The sequence below is a fragment of the Girardinichthys multiradiatus genome, chromosome 22, assembly GCF_021462225.1.
Source record: "Girardinichthys multiradiatus isolate DD_20200921_A chromosome 22, DD_fGirMul_XY1, whole genome shotgun sequence".
In the NCBI taxonomy this organism is placed as follows: domain Eukaryota; kingdom Metazoa; phylum Chordata; class Actinopteri; order Cyprinodontiformes; family Goodeidae; genus Girardinichthys; species Girardinichthys multiradiatus.
The window spans coordinates 18215601-18240633 of NC_061814.1; the positions used below are offsets into that span (position 1 = coordinate 18215601).

Below are 25033 nucleotides of genomic sequence, written 5' to 3' on the forward strand. Positions count from 1 at the left end.
ATTGGGATATTGGAGTTTGTAAAAATAACATTTCTTTTGGTTAAATGTTTTTGGTTCTGCGTTATGCACAGACACAGACGATGCAGAGCAAGCATGCTTAGCCAAACTGTTAAATGAATGATGGCAGCTGCAGCAGGGAGTAAAATAGAGTTAGAGAACCATTGATTCTGCTGTATGTTTCTCCACGATTTATCTATCATTCAGATTTTCTTTTGTTTTGTTGACAGAACAACAACATGCTGTTGGGCCACGGTGAAAACACTATATATAGGTTACATACTGACCTGCCACAAATGCACTGCTGTGATAAAAACGCAATGTTAGTTACAAACAGACTGACCTTTTAGATAAATAAAAAAAATGAAATGTGCCAGAACAGGTAGCGACACAGCGGACAATTCAGGTGTCTGACATGTCTACACATTGTTTTATCACTTCAAGGTGATTTTATTTGCCATAGTATGGAGGTATGTAGAACATAAGCTATACCTCTGCAGTTGTATTTATATCTAATAAATAAACAGGAAATTTGGTAAAACAATGAGACAAATTACAGCCAAAATTAAAATATTGCAGATAAATCCATGTTTCATCTCACAATCATTTTTTATTTGGCTGTAATCTGAAAGTGATTTTGACTTGTGTTCAAGTTCAACTGCTCCATAAGCCTTGCCAATGTCAGCATTACTCACAAAAGAGGACAACTATCTTTGAAATAAATACGACATACAAAAGAAGAGCAAGCATGAAATGTAATGACACTGCTGCCTGTTGAATATGACAAAGGAGAAAGAACAGCATAACAATGTGCCCAAATGGTTACAATTTAAGTAATAGCTACGCTTTGTGAAAATGCTTGTATTGGATTCCATTTTTTTCTCTTAGCTCCCCCTCTGTTTATATTAGAACAGTGTATTAAAGTACATCTTCAGCTATGGAATCTAATTTCAACCTGAAAAGACTTACAAATGAGAGAAACACAGAGATGGCAATTAGAGAAGTTTATTAGTTGATGTTTGTTTTCCTTTGGTGCTCGGACCCCGGTGGAAGACATGGATGCTGATAAGGACATGAGCTTGAACATCTTAGGGTTAGAATTAGAGAAGTCTTCCCCCCGGGATTCTGATACCGTTGGTGGAGTGGAGGCCTGAGGAGATAAGGGAGTCAGAAGGAGCTTGAAGCCTGATGGTGGAGATGGGGTGGAGGAGGGTCAAAGCTCAGCTGAAGAGCAGGAAATTCTGCGTATGAAGGACTTTTAAAGCGAAGCCTTGAGGGATGATTGACTGAAGAGGAATGCAGACTAGAAGCTGATTAGTTGGAGCGGAAAGCGTAGTGGAGTAGTTAGACGGAGCCGGAAATAGAGGTGAGACTTCTGAGTTGAATTTTCGTCTAAACTCCATTTCAAATGCAGACACAACATGTGTAGCTTCTTCGAACATTTTTTACCCCTGGTAAAGATGGGTAAATAGACCTAGTATACAAAATTTAGACATTGGGTGTGTGGTTGGAGAAGAATGAAGGTCTGTCATATAGAGGCACATCTCAATAAACTAAAATATCACTGTAAAGTCATTTTACTACAGAATTTTAAATAAAAATGGGAAATTCAAAGATAAATGATATATAAAGGTGCTATATTTTAACTGAGTGTTTCTGTTATTTGCCATTATTATGGTTTATAGTTAGATGGTCAATCAGTCATGGTAATTGAAGCAGGTATTTGTACTTGCAGTATGAACAAGAGCCAGGTCCAGATTTAAAAAAATGAAATTAGCATCTCCTTAATAAAGCTCATCAGTAGAGGGAAGCATAAAGTATTGTAAGAGGTCCTGTTAAATAAATGACCTTAATAAAACATGGTGGATCAAGACCAGAAGATGATATGGCTCCCTAAAAGATCACTGCCTGTGGAAACCTCACACTGGACATCAAGCAGATTGTGCTTTCATTAACAACCCTCTTAAGGCTGCACTTATCCCTGTTGCTTGAGCACTTTTTTTTTCCTTCCACTGAACTTTCCATTTATATGCTGGTATATGGCAAGCCTCTTTAGCATTGACCTTTTGGGAATTACACTCCTTGTGGAGCATTCTAGTAAATGTCTGATGAAAGTCAGCAGTTTTCCACATGAATGTGTAGGCTATAGCATGGTACTCGTACTCGTCGTCTTCCGCTTATCCGGGACCATGTCGCAGGGGCAGCAGACTCAGCAGAGACACCCAGACGTCCCTCTCCCCAGACACCTCCTCCAGCTCCTCCAGGGGGAGCCCAAGGCGTTCCCAGGCCAGCCGAGAGACATAGTCCCTCCAGGGTGTCCTGGGCCGTCCCCTGGGCCTCCTCCCGGTGGGACGTGCCTGGAACACCTCCCCAGGAAGGCGACCAGGAGGCATTCGGTATAGATGCCCGAGCCACCTCAACTGGCTCCTCTCGATGTGGAGGAGCAGTGGCTCTACTCCGGAGGAAGCACATTTCAGCCGCTTGTATCCGGGATCTCGTTCTTTCGGTCATGACCCAAAGTTCATGGCCATAGGTGAGGGTAGGAACGTAGACCGACCGGTAAATCGAGAGCTTCACTTTTCAGCTCAGCTCTCTCTTCACCACAACGGACCGGCACAGTGCCCCCATTACTGTGGCAGCCGCACCGATCCATCTGTCGATCTCCTGCTCCATTCATCCTTCACTCGTGAACAAGACCCCAAGATACTTGAACTCCTCCACTTGAGGCAAGAACTCCCCTCCAACCTGAAGAGGACAAGCCACCCTTTTCCAATATATGCTATAGCATGGTCATATGTTAAAATTAGTTTTTCTTGGTCTTATATGATAGTCTAATTCTCTTAGAAACAGAATTTGAGGTTTCCATTAGCTAAGAACCACAATATCAAAACTGAAATAAACACTTAAAAATGCATTCATTTGGTATGAATCTATATAATATATGAGTTTCACATTTTAAATGAAATTTAAAAAAAAAATGAACATTTATGAATGTATCAAACCAAATACATTCACTGAGCTACTTCTGGAACTGATTTGATTGAATGTGACACTATAACAAGATAACGGTTATCAACCTCCCCTGTTAGTTATTATTTATCTATGACTCTGGCTGGCTGGTGTACATCCATCATCTTAAGTAATCAAGTTAAGTTTATTTTTCCCAAAACAATATTTTCAGCAAGATCAAGCTTGAGCAAACAGTCTCTACAGTCATATACTGGAAACTGAAAACATCATAGTCAGTGACAGCAATAACGGGAATTTGTAGCCAATACATATAGAGTTTATTTAACTCGCTTGATTTTGTCCTTGAAAGTAGTTTTGTGTTTATCTTGCCAACCTGCTGTTATTGCCATTCTACTTGCTAACATTAGCCCAGGAAATGGCCACTTAAAGGAACATCATGGTGGTGATAAAAGGAGGCAAAAACAAACCAAAGTTTCTCCTATATAGCGGCTTCTGTTGTTTAACAAAACAAATGGAAGCAGCCGAGCTTCAAGCCTCATCAATGCAACAGTGAAACTGGCAGCACGTTCAATAAATGACTGAGAATCCTGCAGACAAAAAGGCTTAAGAACTTCATTCATTTAAACACTAATGACTTAACTTGTCTCATCCTAGTGCTACAAAAGCCTAATATTAGAAAAAAAGGGATAAGACAAAGCAGCAGCATTTCTGAAGCTTTGAAAACAGGCATAGAAGGGAGCCAGAGTTTTAAATCACCACAGTGTGTCTTTTGTTTTGTTTTTTATTTGAGCTTTTACCCAGAGGTTACCAGAGTAGAAAGGATGAAAAAGGCTAAGAACAGAAATTCCCAGGCAAGCCAGAGATATTCAGAGAAAAGCTTTCAATACAAATACTATTACTACAATTCAAAAATAGGCACAGCATTGCCTTTGAGACCATAATGAGTCAACAGCAGAAAATATTAGATATGCACCAATCAGTCAGCAAATTTTTGATTTTCTGTGATTGGTAATCTGCAATTCAAATGCTTAAAAAAAAAATCTGATTTTTTTGTTGTACTTTTATTGAATTAACCAAACTGTAAGCACTCTATTTTCAATCTTTGAAGACATTCATCAACAGCATTTGCTGTTGTGCACATTTTATTAGTTGATCAAAATGCTGATAAAACCTGATATATGTTAGGAACATATTCTTAGATGCTTACATGGGATTAATCTTTTAATTTCAGCAGGACTCAAACGTCCACCTTTGTAAAAGAACCTGCAGCACATTTTATTGTTTTTATGTGTTTTAGTTGTTAGAAAAAAATCTGAATCATCATGTCAGGCCTTGAAGAAAACTGGAAATCGCCATTGGCCAGTAGAAGCTAAATCAGTCAGGGCATCTTTAGAAAATATCTACAGCTATATCCTGGTGCATATCTTGTTTTATGGGTGATGCTTTGCAAAATAAAAGTTACATTTAAAGTAACTTTACAACCTATCCATGCCTGCAGATGCTGTTGATACATTGAGCTGAAGGTTTGAAAAACACTCAGTGAAATTGAGAAGTAGCTTTCAGTTTCAGCTGCTATTTTGCAAAGCTGGTATTATGCTCTTCTGCATGGCACGTCATGGGAATCTCATTATGAGCTCTGGTAGCCAACCCACTCCTTAATTTTGCACAGAGCTATATGAATGCAGATACAGCCACAAATCAACACAAAAAAGGATGGCAGACACAAACCGAAAAACAGAAAAGCTTTTACAGCACACCCACGTTTCTGTTTTAAGGATCCACAGTACCTCCAACTGGGCGGAACAGGCCACTGCAATCTGGCAACGTGACTGCGTTGAATAAAGAGGGGAGATGTATCTAACCGACTTTCTCTTGCAAGAAAAAAGTTAGACAAGCAGTTCTCAAATATATAAATGTTATTAACCAGGCCTTCAACGTGCTCCTCTTTTTACCAGCATCTTATTAATTTTATTCACATTCACCTCAATCGAGATGATGTTATGAAACCATAACGTGACATTGAATTTAATAAATCTTCAAGAACTGAAGCTCTTGACACAATCGCTAGTTTGTTACAGAGTTATATTTGCCACTTTCTTTAGCCCATTACAAGCAACTATTTACTCAGTGAACAAGGGAATGATGAGGAGTGTGATTCAAACAGATGAAGAGGAAATTGCAAAAAGGGTGGGGATAAGAGGAGCTCAGTGCATCCAATTACAGTAAGTGGATTCATTTCCTCTAATCAAATAGCTTGGCTAAATATCTCACAGGCGGATTCCCCATAGAGCTCATCTTCACACATCAGCAATCAGCCACTACATCTGCTCTCTTTCTGTTTCTGCCCTTTTTCCTTTTTTTTTTTTTACTTCTTTTTCACCTTTAAGCTCACATTCACTCATCAGACCTTCACTACCCTGCAGCTCAGACTGTATCCCTCTACTGCCTTCCTCTCTGAACAGGGAAGGAATCTACCAAAACCACATTAGTGCATTAAATGCATTCTCCACTGATTTATTGGATGTTAGATTACATGGCTCCACCAAAGGGTGGAGATTAATATTATCATGTAGAAACGACCTATAGTCAGCTCAACGTGAGACTTGTTGTCTGATTACTGCAATTACAACTGAAACCAGATATCTACATACATTGTATAAAAGGACACAACCTTTTTTTAATATTCTGATATTAAAATGTCCTGTTTTTTAGTTTAATGTCTTGGCTTTGTAAGGTTCTAATAGGTTAAACTAAGACACTGGAATTAATCAGAGGCACACCTGTTAATGTATTTCAAACAGTGTGTTTCCTTGAGTAACATCATGGGACAATAAAAAACAAAAAACGAGCCAATATTTCAGGAAGACAACTGTGGACCTCTACAACCCTAGTTTATTACCAGATACAATTTCCTGAAGTCACGTTTATCTGTTTAGACAATAATCACAAGTTCTAACAGCATGGGAATGTCCAGTCATCACACTGCTAAGAAAAAAGAGGTTTTGTGGTCTGGTGAAACTAAAGTTGAAGTGTTTCAGCCATCATGACCATTGTTTCATTTAAAGGGAAAAAGGGGGAAAGCTTGCAGGCCTACAAACCCCATCCCAAATATGAAGTACGGAGGTGGCAGCATCATGGGGAATTAATGGCACCATGAGGAAAGAATATTTAGTGTACTATTTCAAGATATCAGCGAAGAAATTAAAGCATGGGCACAATTGGATCTTCCAAATGCACAATGACCCTAAGCATACAAACAAATCGGTTTCAAATTAGTTTAAGGAAAAGAAAGTCAATGTTTTAGTGCAGCTATCACGAGGTTCTGATCTCTCTAAGTGAACATTTCTGGCCAGAGCTGAAACTTTTTGTACAAACCTGCCTCAGTTATACCAGTCGGAAGGGACAGCGTATAGGAAATAGAAATAATTTAGTTAAATAAAAATAAGAAAAGAAAATAAGAGATAGTGAGTAAAATTTGTATTTTTATGCAGTGTATGTAAATATCTGGTTTCTACTGAATATCTCTTCAACCCTTGATTTTTAACCTCACTTACAAAACATTATTAAAACATTATCGTTGTGATACAGTCCTGTTCTAATGCTGCAGTTCTTCTGAGTGTTGTAATCAGTATATGTTTTTTATAGACCAATTAAAGTCCTCTACTAAGTATGCACTAATGCCTTAATAGTGACATTATGTAAGCATTTCTGCTGTATTGTTATCTGAAGAGATTAGATTAGTTTAGAAAGACTTCAAGATGGCAAAATACAACTGTTGTTGTCCTAGACACTGTCTTCATTATACTGGAACTATAAACAAGCTCTGTATTTTACCCCAAGCTATGAGCACACTGAAACGGAACTACCACCTAAGCACACACTGACGTCTTATGGCTTACTGCGTAATTGCCTAATCGACAACACATGGCAAAAGCATATGTACTTGTTCTTATAACAAAAGTGAGCAAATACAGACAGTTCATAAAATGTTGGACACAGATCATCCTCTAATGGGTTTTGTAGTTACTTCAAGCCCATTGTTGTGAGATAAACTCCACTTTTTGTCCAAAAGCCTGCCTCAAAAATCATAATATGAAAGTAGTTAACGCCCCAAGGCCTATTACATAATTTAAATTCCAGCTCATTTTTAAGCTCTTTATTCATTACCGAGATCAGACACCCTGGTACAGGGATACAGAGAGCCAGAGTAAGGCCAGCAAAGCAGATTAGTATTACCTTCAAGGAGAGCAAGAGGCCTTGGCATTAAAACACCAGTAATAACTTGCAGCGCAGAATCACGCCGATTTGCTCCTCTTCACCGTTTTTCTGCCCTATTAGTTTTTACATAATTGATGTAAATTAGCTCTAACTGGATTAATGGACTTCTGAACAGTAAAACAGTGTTATTGAAAAGGTTTAAGTTGTAAAATATAAATGCAAAAGATAATTAATGTATAATCCACTAATGAAAACTGAATTTCCATACTGAGTTGAAGAATTATCCTCCAGAGCTTGGAGATTCAAGGCTATTTGCATTAATTTATATACGTGGACGTGAAGATTATGGTATAGTGAGTAAGTTCGCTGAGTCACAGAAGATATGTTTTGCCTTCAAGGGATTTTACATACTCTAATGTAAACTCACATTCTATTAGGTTTCTAATGTTGTACTTTAACATCTGTTTAATGCATCAAAAACAAAACTAAATGCCTCAACCTTTATATTTCCATTAGCTCTCTTTTCTATCAAAAACAGAATACTTATTTTCTTGAAAATGAAGTCAGTTCTCAAATTTCAGCTTTAGGTGGTTTAGGGAGACTGCTTAACACCAGAGGTGGGTAGTAACTAGTTTCATTTACTTGAGCAAATTTTGGAAAAAAAAAATGTAGTACTGCACCATACTTTTTACTTCTATTTAAGTAATATGTTCAAGTAATGCTACTCTTACTTGAGTAAAACGTCTGGCTACTCTACCTCCTTGAGTTACTTCACTGAATGACAAACAAGTTTTAACTAAAAATGCACCACACAGTTTGTGTCTGGTGAGATTTGTGGCTTGTAAACAAGCTGCATGGTTCTAATGTTATTTTCTTTTTTCTGAGTCTGTTGTGCCATTTTGGAGATCAAGTGAACATACAGTAACTAGTACTGGAAGTACTTTGTACAGTTCTAACATGTATACATTACCTACAGTAAATATTGGTTTCAAAGTGTTAATGTTTTGAAAAACTGAGATTTTAAAATGTGTTTCCTCTATCCGAATTTGTTATTTTGTAAAGATGTGATTATTTTTACTAAGTTTTTTTTTGTTATAAGTTTAATTTTACCAATTTTCTATATGTATAAAAATATAAAACAGAGTCTCGTCAAAAGTAGTAAAAGGCTTTATAAACAGATGCACTGTTGTTTCTAATGCAAAGACACAGAGTGGATAATTTCTGGATATCCATTCTGCACATGTGCACCACAGTGTTTCCAAAAATCTTTTGTCATTACAATCTTTTTGCATGTGAATAGGAAATGCAAGTACAGCAGACAATATTTTTTTAATAACTGTTTAAACAGGCTTAAACAGTTTAATTATTAAAAATTAAGAATTTCTACATAACACTGAAATATAACATAAATTAAGGGGCTCACCATGCTGTTGATCTCTGAATCCTCATAAGTTCCTAATGGAGACTTCGGCTCTCCAAGAGGCTCAAGACCTTCTTCATCCCACATATAGGTCCCACCAGAGCTATTGGAAGGTGACAGCTCAACTGACGAACCTTGAGGAGCATCACTCTGCACAGGAGACAACACCAACGATTCCTGTGTAGATTCTTGCAATTCCTGCAAGGGGGTTTCTGCTTTATTTTCTTTGAGAAAAACAAATAAACATGGGCCTTTAAAAAATTTCAGAATTGTCAAACAAAAAAGAAAACAAAATAACATCCTTGTTTTTTTGTACCTGTCAAATCTACAGGCTCCCACTCAGTGTTCCCATTGGGAAACCTGTCCAAGAGGGTTTGAGTAATGCTGCCAGGTGTGTCCCCATCACTGAAAATATCTCCTGCAGAGTCAAAATCATCTAGAAACTCTTCACTGGTGTCACCTCTTTCCAACGATGAGGCAGAAGATAAGGACATATCTTCCAGGGTCTCGGTAGCCATCCGGACAGAGCTCTGATCATGAACACCACTTTCTTCTCCATTTCCAGCTCTAGAGCTACCACCACTATCACTGGAAAAGTCTGCTTTTCCAGCCTCTTCAGCTGGCTCAGTACCTTTAGATATCCTCAGAAGTCCACCACAATCAGATGAGACTGAAGATCCAACACCCTCTTTGAGTCGACCTGGAAAAGGGGACTTCTGCTGTTTAACCTGAGCGTTTGGAGCCGACCTGTAACCTAAAGACGCAACACTGTTACTCAATGACTGTGTCAGGACAGAACTTGGAAGCAGAGGTTTCCTCAAGCCTCGGGGAGTGGTGGGCACTGCAGGAAAAGACGGGTTCGGCAGGGATGAGTCAGCTGGAAGGCTTTTACTGTACTGAAAACCTGAACCTGCACCTCCAAGGTTACCGTTTAGTCCTAAACACAATCTTCCATTGCTGACCCGTGGAGGTTTGAGAAAACTACTGCGAGGTGGCCGAAGCTGAGTGTTGGCTAGAGGCTTGGCTAACTCCACAGCCCGATTAAAGGAGAAAGACCGTGTCATTGGCTCACAGGTGGGTGAAGGAATCTGTTTGAAGTGAGTGAAGCTGTTGGAACGCACCATGTGGTCCATTGTCAAGATCTTCTGGTTCTCACTGGATTGTGATAGGCTATCCTGAGAAATGCTTCTGGGGGAGCTGGTGCCCAACATTGGCCGCACAAGGCGCGACTCTGACCCTGTTCGAGAAGAAATGCCAGAAGTACTATAGGCAATTTTAGAAACTCCATTCACTTTTGTCACTTTGGGACTTATCTTTGTCAGTTGCTTGGGGACAGTTTTTGGGCTGGAGGCAGCCACCATCAAAGAGCCTGACCTACGCATCTTAGGTGTTGATGGAGAGCTATTCTTTACCTCGGACAATGAGGGCACATGGAATTGTGCTTTCTCTTCATTTCTATCCCAAGGAATAGCAGGTGTGGTGGGGTTAGGGAAGTTTATACCATCATCTTTCTTCCATTTCAGAAAAGGTGGAGAGGGCCGAATCAGACCATTAGGGCGTGTTCCAGGTGAGTTGGTCTTTCCATCCTGCATAGATGTAGGTGACTGTGTGGAACCATTGGACACAGAACTATTTCCATTAGCTGAGGGGCGTCCACCAAACTTTGGCAATCTGGATACCATGGTAGGCCCAATTAATGCTTTTTCTTCCATTAGATTTTGAAAAAGGCATTTAGGAATTTAAGAATAGGCATAACTGTAAAGAGAACAAACAGAAAAAACAAAAAATTAGAAGTGATGCAGCAGATTGACAAGCAGTTTATTTTATTTTTTATTCTAAAAGAGCTGAACCTAATTCAAACCAATATCAGTATTGGTAGAGATACTCTTATAATTAGTCTGATCAGGTATTGAGGGCAAGAGACTGAGGGAACAGATCATGCACCAAATGAGATTTAATTGTCCAGGTTGCTACAGATCAAAGAAAAATGTTACAAATATATGGGCAGATATTGTTTAGTTCTGAAGTACAATCAAAGACACAATGTGGTTTCATCAACAATTCCACCATCTTCTATAAAAATATTTGACTCCTCTGTTGTTTCTTAAAAACTAATGGGTAAATCTAATGCCACCATAAACCACATTAAAAACACTTAACAGTATTCAAAGCAGACTGAAAACAAATGTGCCTCTTATGATTACTGCCTAGTTGTCAGATGACTTGGTACCAACCAATTAATGCAGGAACCGAGAAGAAATAAACAACTTTTCTTTTTTATTAATATTAATATTTCAGACATGATGGCTGGACCTAGGTTGTGGCAGATTTGAAGCCAAAAAGACCTGGCTAAGAAAGAAATAGGGGGAGGGGGGTAGATACTGAGCCTGTGAGAGGCAAGGGGATGCTGGGACGGCAGCCAACAGGATGCTGTGAATAGTGAATGGAGGATGTGCATTATGTAAAACCAATGAAGGGAAAACACAAGGCTGTATCCTCCCACTCGTTTAGACTCGTTCGTTTCCAATCAACCATGTGACAAGTGTACATGTGTTTGCTGTGCACCTGTACGTTACATCCATCTGGCCGTTGCTGGAATATTATGATTTGAACAGTTGTTTATCTCCAGATGGTTGCTTTGGTTAGCAGAAAGCAAACCATCTGCATGAGTGGGCAAAGGAGTGACGATAAACTATGCACTAGGAGCTGTTAGCCTACACCAGAAAATAACCTTTTGTTGGTGCATGTCCTGAGATGAGCAAGCAGTTAATCCTTTTGGAGTAAATCTCATGGAAAAACTCTCAAAAAGGACACAAACTGTGCGACTGGTAAAATAAATCAATCGGATTTTTCAAAAGATGGGGGGGTGGGTGACATGTAGAGCAATGTGGGTCTCTTTTTCTGAAAAAAAGAAAAGAAAAAAAAGAAAACAACTCCCAATGCCCTACATCTCCACTCAGACACACGTGTGTGCAAGCAAAGAGACCCACTCACCCCACCATCCTAATCTGTTTCATGCACACACTCATGGGTATAAACACAAAAACACACACTTACACAAACCAAACCAGGTCAACATGCATAGACTGGGTTACCAAAGCCTCTTTGCCCCTGAGGAGGGGTTAGTGACTGGGTCTGTGTTTAATAGGAGCTTTCACAACAGTCAGTGTTCCCAGAACCTTTCAAGTTTCATTCATATCCAGAGTGGCAGAGCACTGTTGCACAGCAGCACACACACTGCTGCGGAAAACACTCATTTATCAGGGTCATCTCTATTTCCCCCACCAAAATAAAAAACATTATAGCGCTGGTGTTTTTATTTACTGCTTACATGCTTTCTACTTTCTACTTCTTTTTCCAAAATTCTCACAGCAGCTTCGATCTCAGTTATATTTGTAGTTTTACTTAAGTGATAATCACTGACCTACAATAGAAATACAGTCATTGAAAACTTCAAGTCTATTTAGTCTAGAGGTGTGTCATCATAACGTGTGTTTCCGTATACAGTTTGTCTGTATCATCTTACAAGCACAATAGCCACATATTTAGGGCCAGTTACCAACACGAAGATATGCCAAAAGTTTAACAAAAATACGGCTTGACACTGCTAACATTTCCTGTCATCCTGTTCCTACAGTTTAAAGTTATTTTGAGGAGATGCCAGAGAAAAGTATTGGAGTGACCAGTCTTCTCCAGCTGTAATGGACCACAAAGTCACTGTTGCCCCTACCTCATCTGTTGCTTCTCACTGCTGCCCAGCTGGCTGAAAGAAGGAATCTACCCTCACTTGCAAGAAAGATCCAATATCAGCTAGTTATACATGTGTTACTCTATAAAGAACAGAATATTATATGCAATATGCACTTGAAATTTACTGCTACAGTTAGTGTTTATTCTGTACCTTATGTTTAAGTCTATGAATCAAAATTAGAGCAACAACATAAAATGTTGTAGGTAACATTATAGTGGCTGTAACGATCAGTATGTTGGATTGATTTTGCAAAAGTGGGAGTAAATGTAACGTTTCTGTTTCGAAGTAAGAGCAACTGCATTATGATGCATTATGCATTTTTCTTTCAAAGGTTTGTGTAAATATTTCAACACCATTATGTTGTACTCTCATGTTGAGTTAACACACCATAAGAATATCATACTAAATATTCTTTGAATTACCAAATAAAGACTGAGTATGAACAATAAAATTCATAAAGCTGCATTTTAAGTAAGCTGAACTCCAACAGCATGTGATGTTTCTGAACAAAAACAATCCCAGAAGCACTGTGCCTAAGTTATAACTTCACAGTTTTTTTTCTGTGCTATGATAAGACATGTTCCATTCCCTAAATGATACAAAAAAGGTCAGTGTCAATGAGCAACAAAACAAATAAGATCCGAATCAACTGAAATATATTCAGAGGTAAAGAAGTAAACAGCACAGGCCATCTGTCTAACCCTCATACACTCAGGTCTGCCCCTCCCCCTAAACAAACACATATCCCAGAGCTTTACTAAAACCAAGTATAATGCTTGCATAAAACCTATGTTTGAAACATAGGGTCATTAAAAGGAAGGATAAAACATGGCCAATACAGCAAAGAAAAGCACATTATGTACCACTACTAGAGAAGGTTCTGGGCCAGTTTATTTTACTCCCCATTTGTGTAGTTTGTGGTTCACCTAGGTGGGTTGGAACTGATGCAGGGTTGGTAGGAAAAATCTTGTGGGATACAGCTTCTTTTTAAACCCAAAAAAGTTGAAAGGGAAAACAATTACAAAAAAAAAAAAAAAACAAAGTGGAAAGAATGGGGGATAAATAACCCACACCCTTTCAATGACACTCAGAAAGCCCTCAAATGTAAAATAATCTCTAAAAAGCATTTGCCAGTGATGTGGATAAGATTAACGGCAACATGTATTTCTTACAAATGTTTTATATAGTTTCACTTTCAAAAAGACTGTAAAATATCTAACATTAATGTGAAGAGGGAGTGAAAAGAGGAGAAAAAAGAAGAAGGGACGGACAAAAGATATTAAGTAGAGTGATACTGAGAGGCAAAGAGACAGGACTCTGGACAATCTTTTCCCTGAGAGATGTCTTCTGTAAGACCCGAAGCTCAGCATATCAGCAGTGAGCACAGTTTGTGAAATGAACTGTAAGGTAAGATGACATCTTTTCTTACTGCTATACTGGGAAAAGAGCTTTCTTTTTGTCTGACAGTAAGGACTATGGCCCTTCTTCATTTTCTACTCAGCAGACAGCTGCCCTAAGCTACCCAGTAAAGTTGCAGGAAAGCCTGAAACTCAGACCTGTAAAAGTATAGTTGCATACTTCTCGTTAAGCAGAGCTTTCACAATTGATCTGCACAAGCTCACAAACTATTAAGACTCAGGATGAATGCAGATGGGACGCAAAAGCCTGAGGGCGGTGATTTATTGGGTCATTGGGACTACGCATGAATGAAGGAGCTTCATGAGACACAGCTACTATAATCCCTATTCTTGCTGTTTATCACCCTTGGTCAATTCATCTCTATATCTGAGTGCTCAGAGATCCCTATAAATGTTCACTGAAAAAGTATGCAGAGTTACATTTTTCTTGTATTTTAACTAATTAAACTCTAAAGATTTGTATATTAACGACTTTCCTGGAGCTTATCTATTATACTGTATGTTACATGTCAGATGTATGCAGATGTTACGACTTTATTTTCATTGAAAGAACAAGCAGCATGCTGCAGAACAACCAACTATAGGATGACGGAAATCACTAAGATGGTAAACGCAACAATGATTGAAACCAAATTTTAAACCCAGACATATTACTGTTTTAAAAAAAGAAATCTGGGCAATTCTTTAACTGCATTGAAAATCTGAACAGTGTGATTTTTTTTCCCCCTTTGGGCAGCTTTGCAGGGTCTATTTAATGTGTAAAGCAGTTTTCAGCTTACAGTCACATTTACAGAATTACTCTCCAAACATAATAACAGGGCTTGGAAATTAATAACCTAAAAATGGGAATGGGCTTGAGCAATTATTTCCCCTAGGAAACTAAGATATTACCAAATAGTGCTGTGGGTGGGCAAAATACAAAGACAAGTGTAGAGCAAATGAGAAAGAAGTGATGCAATGAATAAAAAAGGTTAAAACCCCTCATGTATTAAGCAAATGTTTGTTTTTGAGATGGTTTACAACGGCTGTAACTTGCAACTCCTCTTTCTTTTTAAGCATATTATTTTCTTTACCTAATCTGTCTTTAATCATGTAGAATAAAAAAAAAATAAAAATACAGATGACTTTCTCTGAACTGGGGAGTTTATACAAACCAGACAAAAGCACAAGCATCCAACATTACAGAAAACAGTCAATTTAGATTGGACTGTTTTTTAATTCCATTAAGAAACAGTCCTAGTTTGTAAACAAGGCTCAGTAGATACACATCTTCCACGATGAAAACAGGCAAACCAAGTGCTTCTTTTTATTCCAAAGACTCTAATCTGAGACTGGAATGAAATTACAGTAAATATATTCTGAATATGACAAAATCTAAATGACTTTATATCAAAACCAAGCCAAACTGAAATGCAACTTCATGCTCTGAGGCAGCCATATGAGGCAGTAAGGTAAAAAATAGGCCAGTCATCTGGGCAGGTTAGTGATGGGACATGGCTCTCTCCTCAAAGAGATTATCAGAGTGCCATTAGAGGAGGCTAATAAAATGAGACAGGGAAGATGCTAGACAAATGTGCACTAAGTAAAGCAGTGTTGAATGGAGCTGTCCTGATACTAAAAGATGCAAAACCAATGAGACAGCATAAATGCTCCTGTAATGTTGTATTCAGAGTGGTAGATCAACTGACAGAGAGCCCACAGTGAACACAATGAGTAGAAAAGAGGAGAGAAAGTTTTAAGGTGTGGCAGCCTGCTCCTACAGGGATACGTTACAGAGTTTATTATCCTGGAGCTGTGCATGAAAGAAAGAGACATTTTGGGGAAACAAACTACTTTACAAAACGTATTTATATTACCTTAAGTCAGTGAAGTTCTGATGACTTGTCCAATCATTTTGTGACAAAATCAATCATTAAATAGAAAGTTAAATCTAATCACTGTGCACTTTGTTTCCTCCAACACCTGAACTAGAAACTAAAGTTACACCCGGATAGAAAGTAGTGCACAAGAAAAAGGAAAAGCTTCAGATGTTGAGCTGTTTGCTGCCTGCCTCGATCCTCGTGTGTAAACAGAATGTCAGTTGTGTAACTCGTGGTGGAGGGGCGAGTGGGCGGAGAGAGCAAAGCTTTCATGAATGCATTAATATTTGATGAGGGTGTCTTTGAGAAGCTCTACCTAGCATGCAACAAGACAGAAATGTCTAGGAGAAAACATTCCCTCAAATAATCTATAATGAGAAAGTGATTATTTACTGACTGAACTTTAAGAAAGTCTAAAAGATGAAGCTAAACGAGTAGCAACATTGACAGCATTTTTCTAAAAATCATGAGACCACTAAAGGGGATAATAAAAGAGACAGATCCTGCCAAGCACCCGGCTGAGCATAAAAAGGCTATTTGTTGTGCTTCTCACAAAGATTCAGCGTAAATTTAATTTCTCCCCTCATAATTTCATGGTTGACAGCCTACTGGTTTCACTCAGTCAACTGTTTTCAGCTTAGGCCATGAATGTCATATGAGCAGTGTCAGCTCTTCAAGGTCTCAGGTGTGTCTGAGACAAGCGTTACCTTCATAAATCACAGCAAGAAGTCTACAGCAACACTTGCTATATCCACAGCAAAATATATAGATATATACACTCATGCTACACCTTGTCACAGAAATTAATCACACTGCAGTTTAGAGTCATACGGTGTCAAAGGTTTTGATGATATGCCCTGACTCATCAATTATAAGTCCTCCCCTGAGCTCTTTCCAAGGTGTGATGATGAAGGGAAATTAAGGCTGGAAAATTATGTTATTTTAATTGTTTTTACATTCAGCAAAACGATCTAAAGGATATTTCTCTGTATTGTAATAGTTTTTCAATGCTGAGTCCTAAGAGTGCTGTTAAAAAATTTGCAGTCAACTCCAATTAGAAATTGGAATAGTTTCTTGTACTGTTAAGTATTTTCCTTCTGTCTCTGTACTTGCAAGTATAGATAGACGGCGTGATTAGATGATTGTATTTTGATTTGTAGGCATGAGGGTGTTTTCTTTTCTGGTCCAGGTTACTGCCGCTAGCCTGGTGAGGACTTATAGAAGATGGACAGTGGCTTTCAACATATGCTGTGTTAATTATCTAGTGCTATTCAACTAAAAAGCAATGAATTATCTGGTGGGGTCTATGTAAAAAAATAATATTGTGGTTACCAAGGTGTGTCAACCCTTTGTTGAAGCACATTGACATTCAGTTTTCACATTCAGCCCTCTGATTAACCTAAATTAAAGTTCAGTTTTCCTACTTTGATTTTCTAGACTTTTCCACATTAGCATCATTTATTTAAGGCCAAGAGGGTACAAAGGATCAGAAGGATCTCAGTGTATATTTAGAAAGCCCAGAATCACATTCAGTGTTTGTCCTCTTGCAGATTTATTCTTCTTTTGCTTTTTGTCCCACTTAAATGTTTCAGATCATCATACTAATTTCAGTATCAAGCAAGAATAATCGGAGTAAATACAAATGCCATTTTAAATGATGATTTTATTTATTTGTTAATTTAGGTGAAAAAAGCTATCCAAACCAACCTGGCCCTATATGTGAATAAATTGATAGCATCTTAACCTAATAACTGGTATCAAGCGTTTGGGGCTAAATATTTTTTTCCTTCCACTGTAAATAACAACATGCTGGTGCAGTTGTAAAGAAATACAGCTATTCTATTAGTCAGTGTGAGCATCATTTTATAGACATTTGTTTTGTAACTCAAATACTAACACATTTTAACAGTACTTCTGACTCCAGTTTATATCTCAATCCATGGTTGTGTCACTAACCTGGGTCAGAATGTGCTGTAAAAAGAGCTCTTTAAACTGGCCTGGGGAAAAAAAGACCATTTCCTAACACTGTGTTGTTAGTCATGCATTTATTTTGATCCTGCCTTATCCCTCATAAGACACACTGTTTCCAACAAACCCAGATTTAACAAGGTCAGTGAGCCAAAATTAAAGTCTGACTGGTATTTTGGACGAGATCCCTAGCAGATATATCCTGTGTGAGTAAATACAACACAATACAATTAGGTCAACTTCCTTTTGGTCCCATTTTTCTGCGCCTCCTTGTTTTCCACTCAATCAATAAATGACATTTCATACCAAACACGTCTCGCAGATGCAGCCATTTTTCTTTGGTTGACCTTTTCCTTTAGTTATTTTATGGGGATCAAAATTGTTATGACAGGGCTGATTTAACTGGAATGGCTAATATCCAAAAGTGTAAATATTTCTATTTGCATTCAGTACTTATGTTTTCCATTGTTGTGTAAATCTATTTGAGCTTGAAGAACAATGAAAAAAAAGAACAAATAAATCCAGTAGGCACCAAGGCAGGTCAAGGTTGTAGTTCATCTGCCATGCAAACACAGTATTTGAATATCACAGTGATGCTGGTGCATGTGGCTGAATAGACTTTAGGGAGCACCTTGACAACGGAAACATTAAATCAAATGTTGCTGAACCTACAGTCATCACAAATTGTTCAAATAAATGCAACACATGCATTCTGCAAATATCAATAGGAATAAAGAGAAAATTCTTCAGTATTTAAAATATGAGAGTAATACATTAAGCCAGTAATGAACGACCAACAGGAATTAATGAAGAGTCAGATTATAACACATATTTCCAACAGATGCTTGCAATTCAATGCAGGTCCTAAATGATGACTATGAATGACTCAGCAGGGTTCAGGCAAAGAAACTCAAACCAAACTTTCCATCTCATAACAGAGCCCACAGTGTTTTGTACTTGTTCATTATGTGACCTGATGGACATAAAGACCATATCACATGGCTCAAAGCCTTGAAGGATTATACAGTGCGACTTAAAGATCTAAACCTTGATCCCCCAGCAACCTAAAGAAATGAAATGGACCTTACAACGCTTGACGCTATGAGAGTAGCAAGATGAAGCAATGTTGGACATAATAATTAAGCTCATAAACATGTAGTAACATGACCCAGTTGGCATTTATGGAGCGTCCATTCTCTTTCTCATGTACACATGATCAAGTTATGCCACTTTCTTCATTCTTTTTTTTTTTTTTTTTTACCGTGTCCTGTCCGGCAGAGTATCGGTCAGAATTGTTGTCTGAGTGCCAAGAAATTGTCCAACAGATATACTTTCACAAGCAGAGCATCACAGCTAATGCTTTAAAGCTCTGCTTGATATTTATAAAAGAAACTTTATTATAAACTTCTTTGGGAATATTTCAATTGTTATGGACACGGAGACTGAAATGAAAAGGAAAAAAGAAGCTCAAGAAAGAGAGAGATGGAGGAAAAATGGGAGAAATGGAGGAAGAGTGGAGGAGAGAAAGAAGGATGAAGAGAATACAAGATTACACCCTGCTTGCTTATACACCTGCAGCTGTTTTTTTTGTTTGTTTTTTTTAACAAAATAGTACATGGTAATTCTGAATGTAAAATGTACTCAGTGAGAGGTGCAGCCCAATATAGAACATCTGTGTATCTGTCAACACCTGAAGCTTAACACCTGTGAGTATGGGTGTGGACGCGCTTTTGTATACAAGGTTTCTCCACAAAAATATGCAATAGCGAGTGTGAGGACCCACAGGCCTGCCCCATGGTCCCTGGCCGGACACTGAGGAGATCCGAGCCACAGACATCTAAAGGCCCCCCAAAGCACAGGAACCCCAGGAGAACCACCGCCGGGACTACCGCAACCCCCCCCCCAGAGAAGAGCAGTGGAGAGTCCCAGGGGAACCACCCAGCAGCGACAGTGCAGAAGCCCCAGGGAGCCGCAGCGACGAGCCCACAGGCCCCACCGGCAGCCGTCCACGCCCGAACAGATCCAGCCATGTACACATGATCAAGTTATACCACTCTCTTCATTCAAGGTGAGAGGTGGTACTATAGCTTTTGGAAAACCTGAACATTTGTATCGATATGGTTTCAGCAGGGCTATCACACAGAAAGCATGCAACCAACAAATCACCATCGCTTTTTCATGATTCACACTTCATGTCATGTATGTATAAAAAGTGTTCCAGAAAAAAAAAACTAAATACAAAACAGATATAAACCCTCATATATCACATATAAAGGGACAAAGCTCTAATCAAGTCTACTGCTGTTGGCGCAACATGGAGGTGATGGAGGTAGACATCAGTGGGATTTCTGGCTACCTAGCTATTTTCATAACCCTTCAAAGCAGAGTCTCCCTCTTCCAATGTAGCAGGCCATTGCTTTTAAGAAGCTTAGCTAAACAACTAAACAACTTTATGACAACGTGCTCTTAGAACTAAACAGACTAAATATTGGGGTGTGCATCAGTGATGTGTGATGAGATCTGAGGACAGGGAGGCAGCAGCAGACAAAGAGTCTTGCCACTACATACTTATGCTCCATGCTAAAAAAAACACTTAGGATATTACAAACCGAGAGAAGCTGCAAACAGCTGTGCCAGCTTGCCCTGTGACACTAACAAAACACTAAGCTAATTCATTTATGCAACCAGCCGCCTATCTGGCCAGTAGAGAGCTGAGTTAATTTTGTAAAGCTATGGGTTTCCTAGGTATCTTAAAGTAGACAAATTGTTGTAAGGTGCCTGATATAAATAAAGCAGGTACTGCCGGACATGCCTGCAGGTCACTGGTGCGCATTCATTAGCGCATCCATGCTTCCCAGTTTGCTCTACCACCCACACAACCGCAAAGTCTGCGGTACCTGCCTTCTAGGGTCCACAAGTTTATTTGTAGACATTAACAAAGAGCACAGGATTTTGTGCCTGTGCATTCAAACGGTGGTAGCAAAAAAAAAAAACTACTTAATGGCATAAATGATATGAGTAAATGCAATGATTGTGCATTTGGCTAAATACCTCTCAAGAACCACAAGAACATAAAAAAAAGGATATGGTGATAGAAAATCCTTTTTCTTTTGTTTTCAGTTCTTCTCTTCTTCGATTCAGAGTAGACAGTTGACAAAACATCACATTAGCGCCACAATAAGTAATAAACAATGCTTATCAAAATGTACAACACTGTGATTCAGCTGGCCAGAATATAGTATGAATTGAGGCACTTGGCGAGGTCTAAGCGGCAGCTTTTTGGGGACACCGTAAAGTATGTGCAGACCTTAAGCCTGATGAAGGGTGACTGGCATAGATTCCAACCAAAACTCCACCCTTGTCCTGTTGATTCAGCTGGTGGAAAACAAGGCTTCAAAATTTAGTTTAGGTTTTAAAAACTATTTAAATCAAATAAAACTACAAAAAATGAACACAAAAAAACATAAAAGCAGTCATAGAAGTATTTCCATTCTCAATTCTGCTGATAAAATGTAACCCAGTAGTTCTTATTTCAATTAGGCATAGCAAACAGATATTAGCTTTTTTCAAAGCGGAAAGAAAAAAGTGCAACACATCCACACTAATTTAACCTACAGAACATGTTTTATTCTAAAACTCCATGTTACCTCAAAAATCAACTTCACTGCAGTCACCACTTGAAATAAAAAAAGCCAAATCCTTGCTTCACTTTTTCAAGCAACAGTTTTAACATAAAATACTGCCCATCTGTCATGTGGATTAGTTTTTATTCCAGGGGAATTTCCTAATCTCTGCAGACCACACTTGTTCTAAATGTCTGTCAGTTTCAGACCTTGTGTCTGTGTTTCACTCTGACGGTAGGAAGCTATTCCAAGGCTTTAAACATCTGTGGTCTTACCAAGGGGAAGACAGCACTGATAAGCGTGGCTAAGTATAGCTCTAATGATAGGCCACAAGCAGAGGCAGAGGAGGGCAAGGAGGATAAAAGAAAAGTCAAAGTCAAGTAGCTCAAGTCGACAGCAGACAAAGGCAAATCTATACCCAAACATTTATAGAAGGATGTCCTCAATGCTTTTCTAATACTATGCTATCAGATTTTTCATTTGTCAAGACTGTGCATCTCTAAAAAGCTTCAATAATTAAGATTAGAGAAACATGGAGCAAGAACAAAAACCTATTTGGGTATGGAAAATTAGCATGAAGCTAATTTTCTGGGATGCTGTTTAACCTTCACCTTGCTCTATAGTGACTCAGCCTCTGATTTCTGGCACTGTCAAACAAATGACCTTACACATCTCCATGCAGTAAAAAGCCCCTTTAACCATGATGAAAGCACATGTTAACCTCCTATCAGCCTCAGGGAAGCCCCTCCTGGGCACCAAGCTGTCTTGGAATGACAGCAATGCACAGAGTAATGAGAGGCGTGATTTCATACATGGCCACATTGCAGACTGTAAGGAAGGGCATGGTACATGAGACACACAGTCAGAAAAATAAACACACATTCTGAAGTGCACTTTGGGTGGTCTTTGTGAATGGTCAGCTGCTCTCAATGCAATCTGTCTGTAAACCACCATGGCTTTTGCCAACAGGTGAGTGAGGAAAACACACATGGATTTGCATGTGGCAGCACGTGAGCATTACCGCCCTGATACTGGAGAAAACCACAAGTGTCCATCTCACTTACGTCCACTGCGAGTAAATCAGTCCTGCCTTATCCTGGTCCAGTAGTGTACTGAAGCCATGGCGCTTTACACTGTCTGTGCTATGTGTGTCACAGCTTTAAATACGGCACACGTTTGCATGCTCAGACACCATAGTAAAGGCTCGACCGACAACAACTTCAGCTGTTGTGTCACAGTATGATCACATGAAATTAAAAACCCTGGTTAATTTTTACTTTCTGTCTGCTGAAACTTTATGACTGTGTGAGTCATCATCACTCGACCCTGAACCCTGTGACATGTGCACTTGCAGCACATAGACAGTGCCATGCAAACGTCAAAGGCCAACAGAGACTAAAGTATTATTTCACATTTTTGTTCAAATAGAAATCTGAAAAGGTGTGCATTTGTATCCTGTGGAACAAACGTCCATCAGAGGTTAACAAATTAGTAAGTGGAGTCCAGCTTTGTGTAATTTAAGTCAGATAAAAGTAGAGCTGAAGAGAGGTTCCCTTGAAATAAACAAAATGTTTTAGATTCCTCCTATTTCAGCAGTCACAGTTTCTCCTCTAATAAATAATTTATTCTTATGTGCTCATAAAGTCTTGGCCAACCTCATTCGTGGAAAAAAAAAAATGACTTAATGTTATGACTGTGGGAGATGATGATGCAAGAAAACAATTAGCCTCATTGAACAACCAGGAGGAAAAAACCACTCAGTGATTATTGTAAAAATACACCATGTGCTATCATGACCAATACAGTTTCACATTGGTTTTGTTTGTTATAGATATAGTTTATAGTATGGCTGGCTTACCTTAATTAAGCCTCTAGAATGGCCTCAATGTAACTGTGAGCAAGCAGTGCATTTGTTTTCTTGTAAATAGCATGCTGTAAAGAAAAATCTGCAGAGTAGCGGAAGCTCATCTCAGACTTTCTGTTTAAAAGTTCATTGACAAGCCTCAAGCAATGAAGTGCGTTTCACTACCCATTCAATGAATTTAACGAGAGGAAGTCAGAATAAAAGTTTCGTCAAAACGCTTACCCTTACATTATTTGAAAAAAACAAAACACAAACAGCGCTACTATGTTTGCGATCCTCTAGATGTCAGCTGAGAGCTACACTTACACCGGAGGTCCGTAGAGAGAAAGACAATTAATGGTCGTAAAAAAGAAAAATAGTAAACTCCCAGACGAAACAACACAACGATCTGTTGATAAACTGCCCACACCACACAGTACAGCACCGGACTCCCCCCAGCAGCAGCAGCAGTTTCTCATTCCGACATCCGCCCTCCTCTTCCCCTGCTGGGCGGAGCTTGGAGCTGTCAGGGTGACGCTAATCTGACGGTTCTTCCATGGCTGCTAACGGGAGTCAGGTTCGTTTCATGGTTTTTATGCCTCACTGTAAATAATACATTCCTATAGTAACAGCTAGAAAAACTTCAATCCTTTTTTACCTAATAAAATATGCTGTTTTTTTTTTTTTTTTATGCTTAGTATAAAACAAGGAGAGGAGATATCTGTTTTGTAAACAATAATAATAAACCTTTCATTAAACAGCAACATGCATTTCATTTTTATTTTCTTTTGATTTAAGTTGTTTTATTACATTTTTTAACCTTGTGGTATTTTGTTGTTGCAAAGTACAACAACATCATCAAGGTATAGGGATTTCATTCTATATACTATTAACTTCCTACTGTCATATAACTTTTGTAATACTATAGAAAACAAAACAAAACGTTTTTCATTGAACAGATTCTGGCGTTATTTATTCGTTCATGTTGTTTTTGTTTTTTTATTTTATTTTATCATATATCGGTTTTACCTCCAAAGTTAATAACATTTAATAGACCCTCGGAGGTGTTCCAAGCACGTCCCACCAGGAGGAGGCCCAGGGGACGGCCCAGGACACGCTGGAGGGACTATGTCTCTGGGCTGGCCTGGGAACGCCTTGGGCTCCCCCTGGAAGAGCTGGAGGAGGTGTCTGGAGAGAGGGACGTTTGGGTTTTTCTGCTGAATCAGCTGCCCCCGCGACCCTGTTCCGGATAAAGCGGAAGACGACGAGTATGAGTAAAACATTTATTTATTTATTATTGTCAAACAGTGTTACCCTTTTTAATGATTTTTGTAGATACAAATAAATAAATAAATAAATTAGAACCAAATGCTTTAAGGATCAAAATGTCTAAAGACACAATTGCTTCTTCTATAAGGTGCCAGTTGAATACAAAGAATGGGATTAATATTAGTGTTTTTATGGGTACCAGCGCATGTAGGAGTTGGAGGGAATGAGAAGGCGGACAGGATGGCAAAGAAGGCAACACAAAACAACATTAGCTTTATAATAAATATTAGTAGGTCCGAGGCAAGAAATATAATTAAACAGAGAATCAGGAAAGAGTGGCAAAAAAGGTGGGATGAAGAAAAGAAAGGAAGATGGTTTTACAGAATCAACAAGATAGTAGGAGAAGTAAGAACAGGAAGAAGGAGTAGAAAAGAGGAAAGATTAATTACAAGATTAAGACTAGGACATACAGGACTTAATTCTACATTGTTCAAGATAAAGAAACATAATACAGGAAAATGTGATTATTGTGGAGAGGAGGAAACAATAGAACATGTAATATTGAAGTGTCAGAAATATGAACAAGAAAGAACAATTTTAAGGAGAGAATTTGTAGGTATTAAAGAAAATTTTATATTGAGAGATACTTTGCAAAGAAGTTTAGGTAGCAAACATATTCAAATTATAATTAGATTTT

The 25033-nt window shown here is 38.6% G+C and overlaps 1 protein-coding gene across 4 annotated transcripts in view; it reads right to left on the reverse strand.

The window, feature by feature from the left end:
• The window catches only part of ccser2a (coiled-coil serine-rich protein 2a), a 62363-nt gene extending 38678 nt beyond the window's left edge, over window positions 1–23685 (reverse strand). Inside the window, exons 1-3 of one of the 4 annotated variants that reach the window (XM_047351574.1) lie at window positions 23395–23683; window positions 8922–10360; window positions 8609–8856 (exon numbers count right to left, since the gene is read on the reverse strand). In XM_047351574.1, the coding sequence (XP_047207530.1) occupies window positions 8609–8856; window positions 8922–10317 (1644 nt within the window). In that variant the 5' untranslated portion in view covers window positions 10318–10360; window positions 23395–23683. Of the gene's footprint in view, window positions 1–8608; window positions 8857–8921; window positions 10361–23082; window positions 23298–23394 lie in introns of those variants that run through there. The other 3 variants (XM_047351576.1, XM_047351575.1, XM_047351577.1) reach the window with 3 other exon arrangements.
• Between the last annotated feature and the right edge of the window lie 1348 nt (window positions 23686–25033).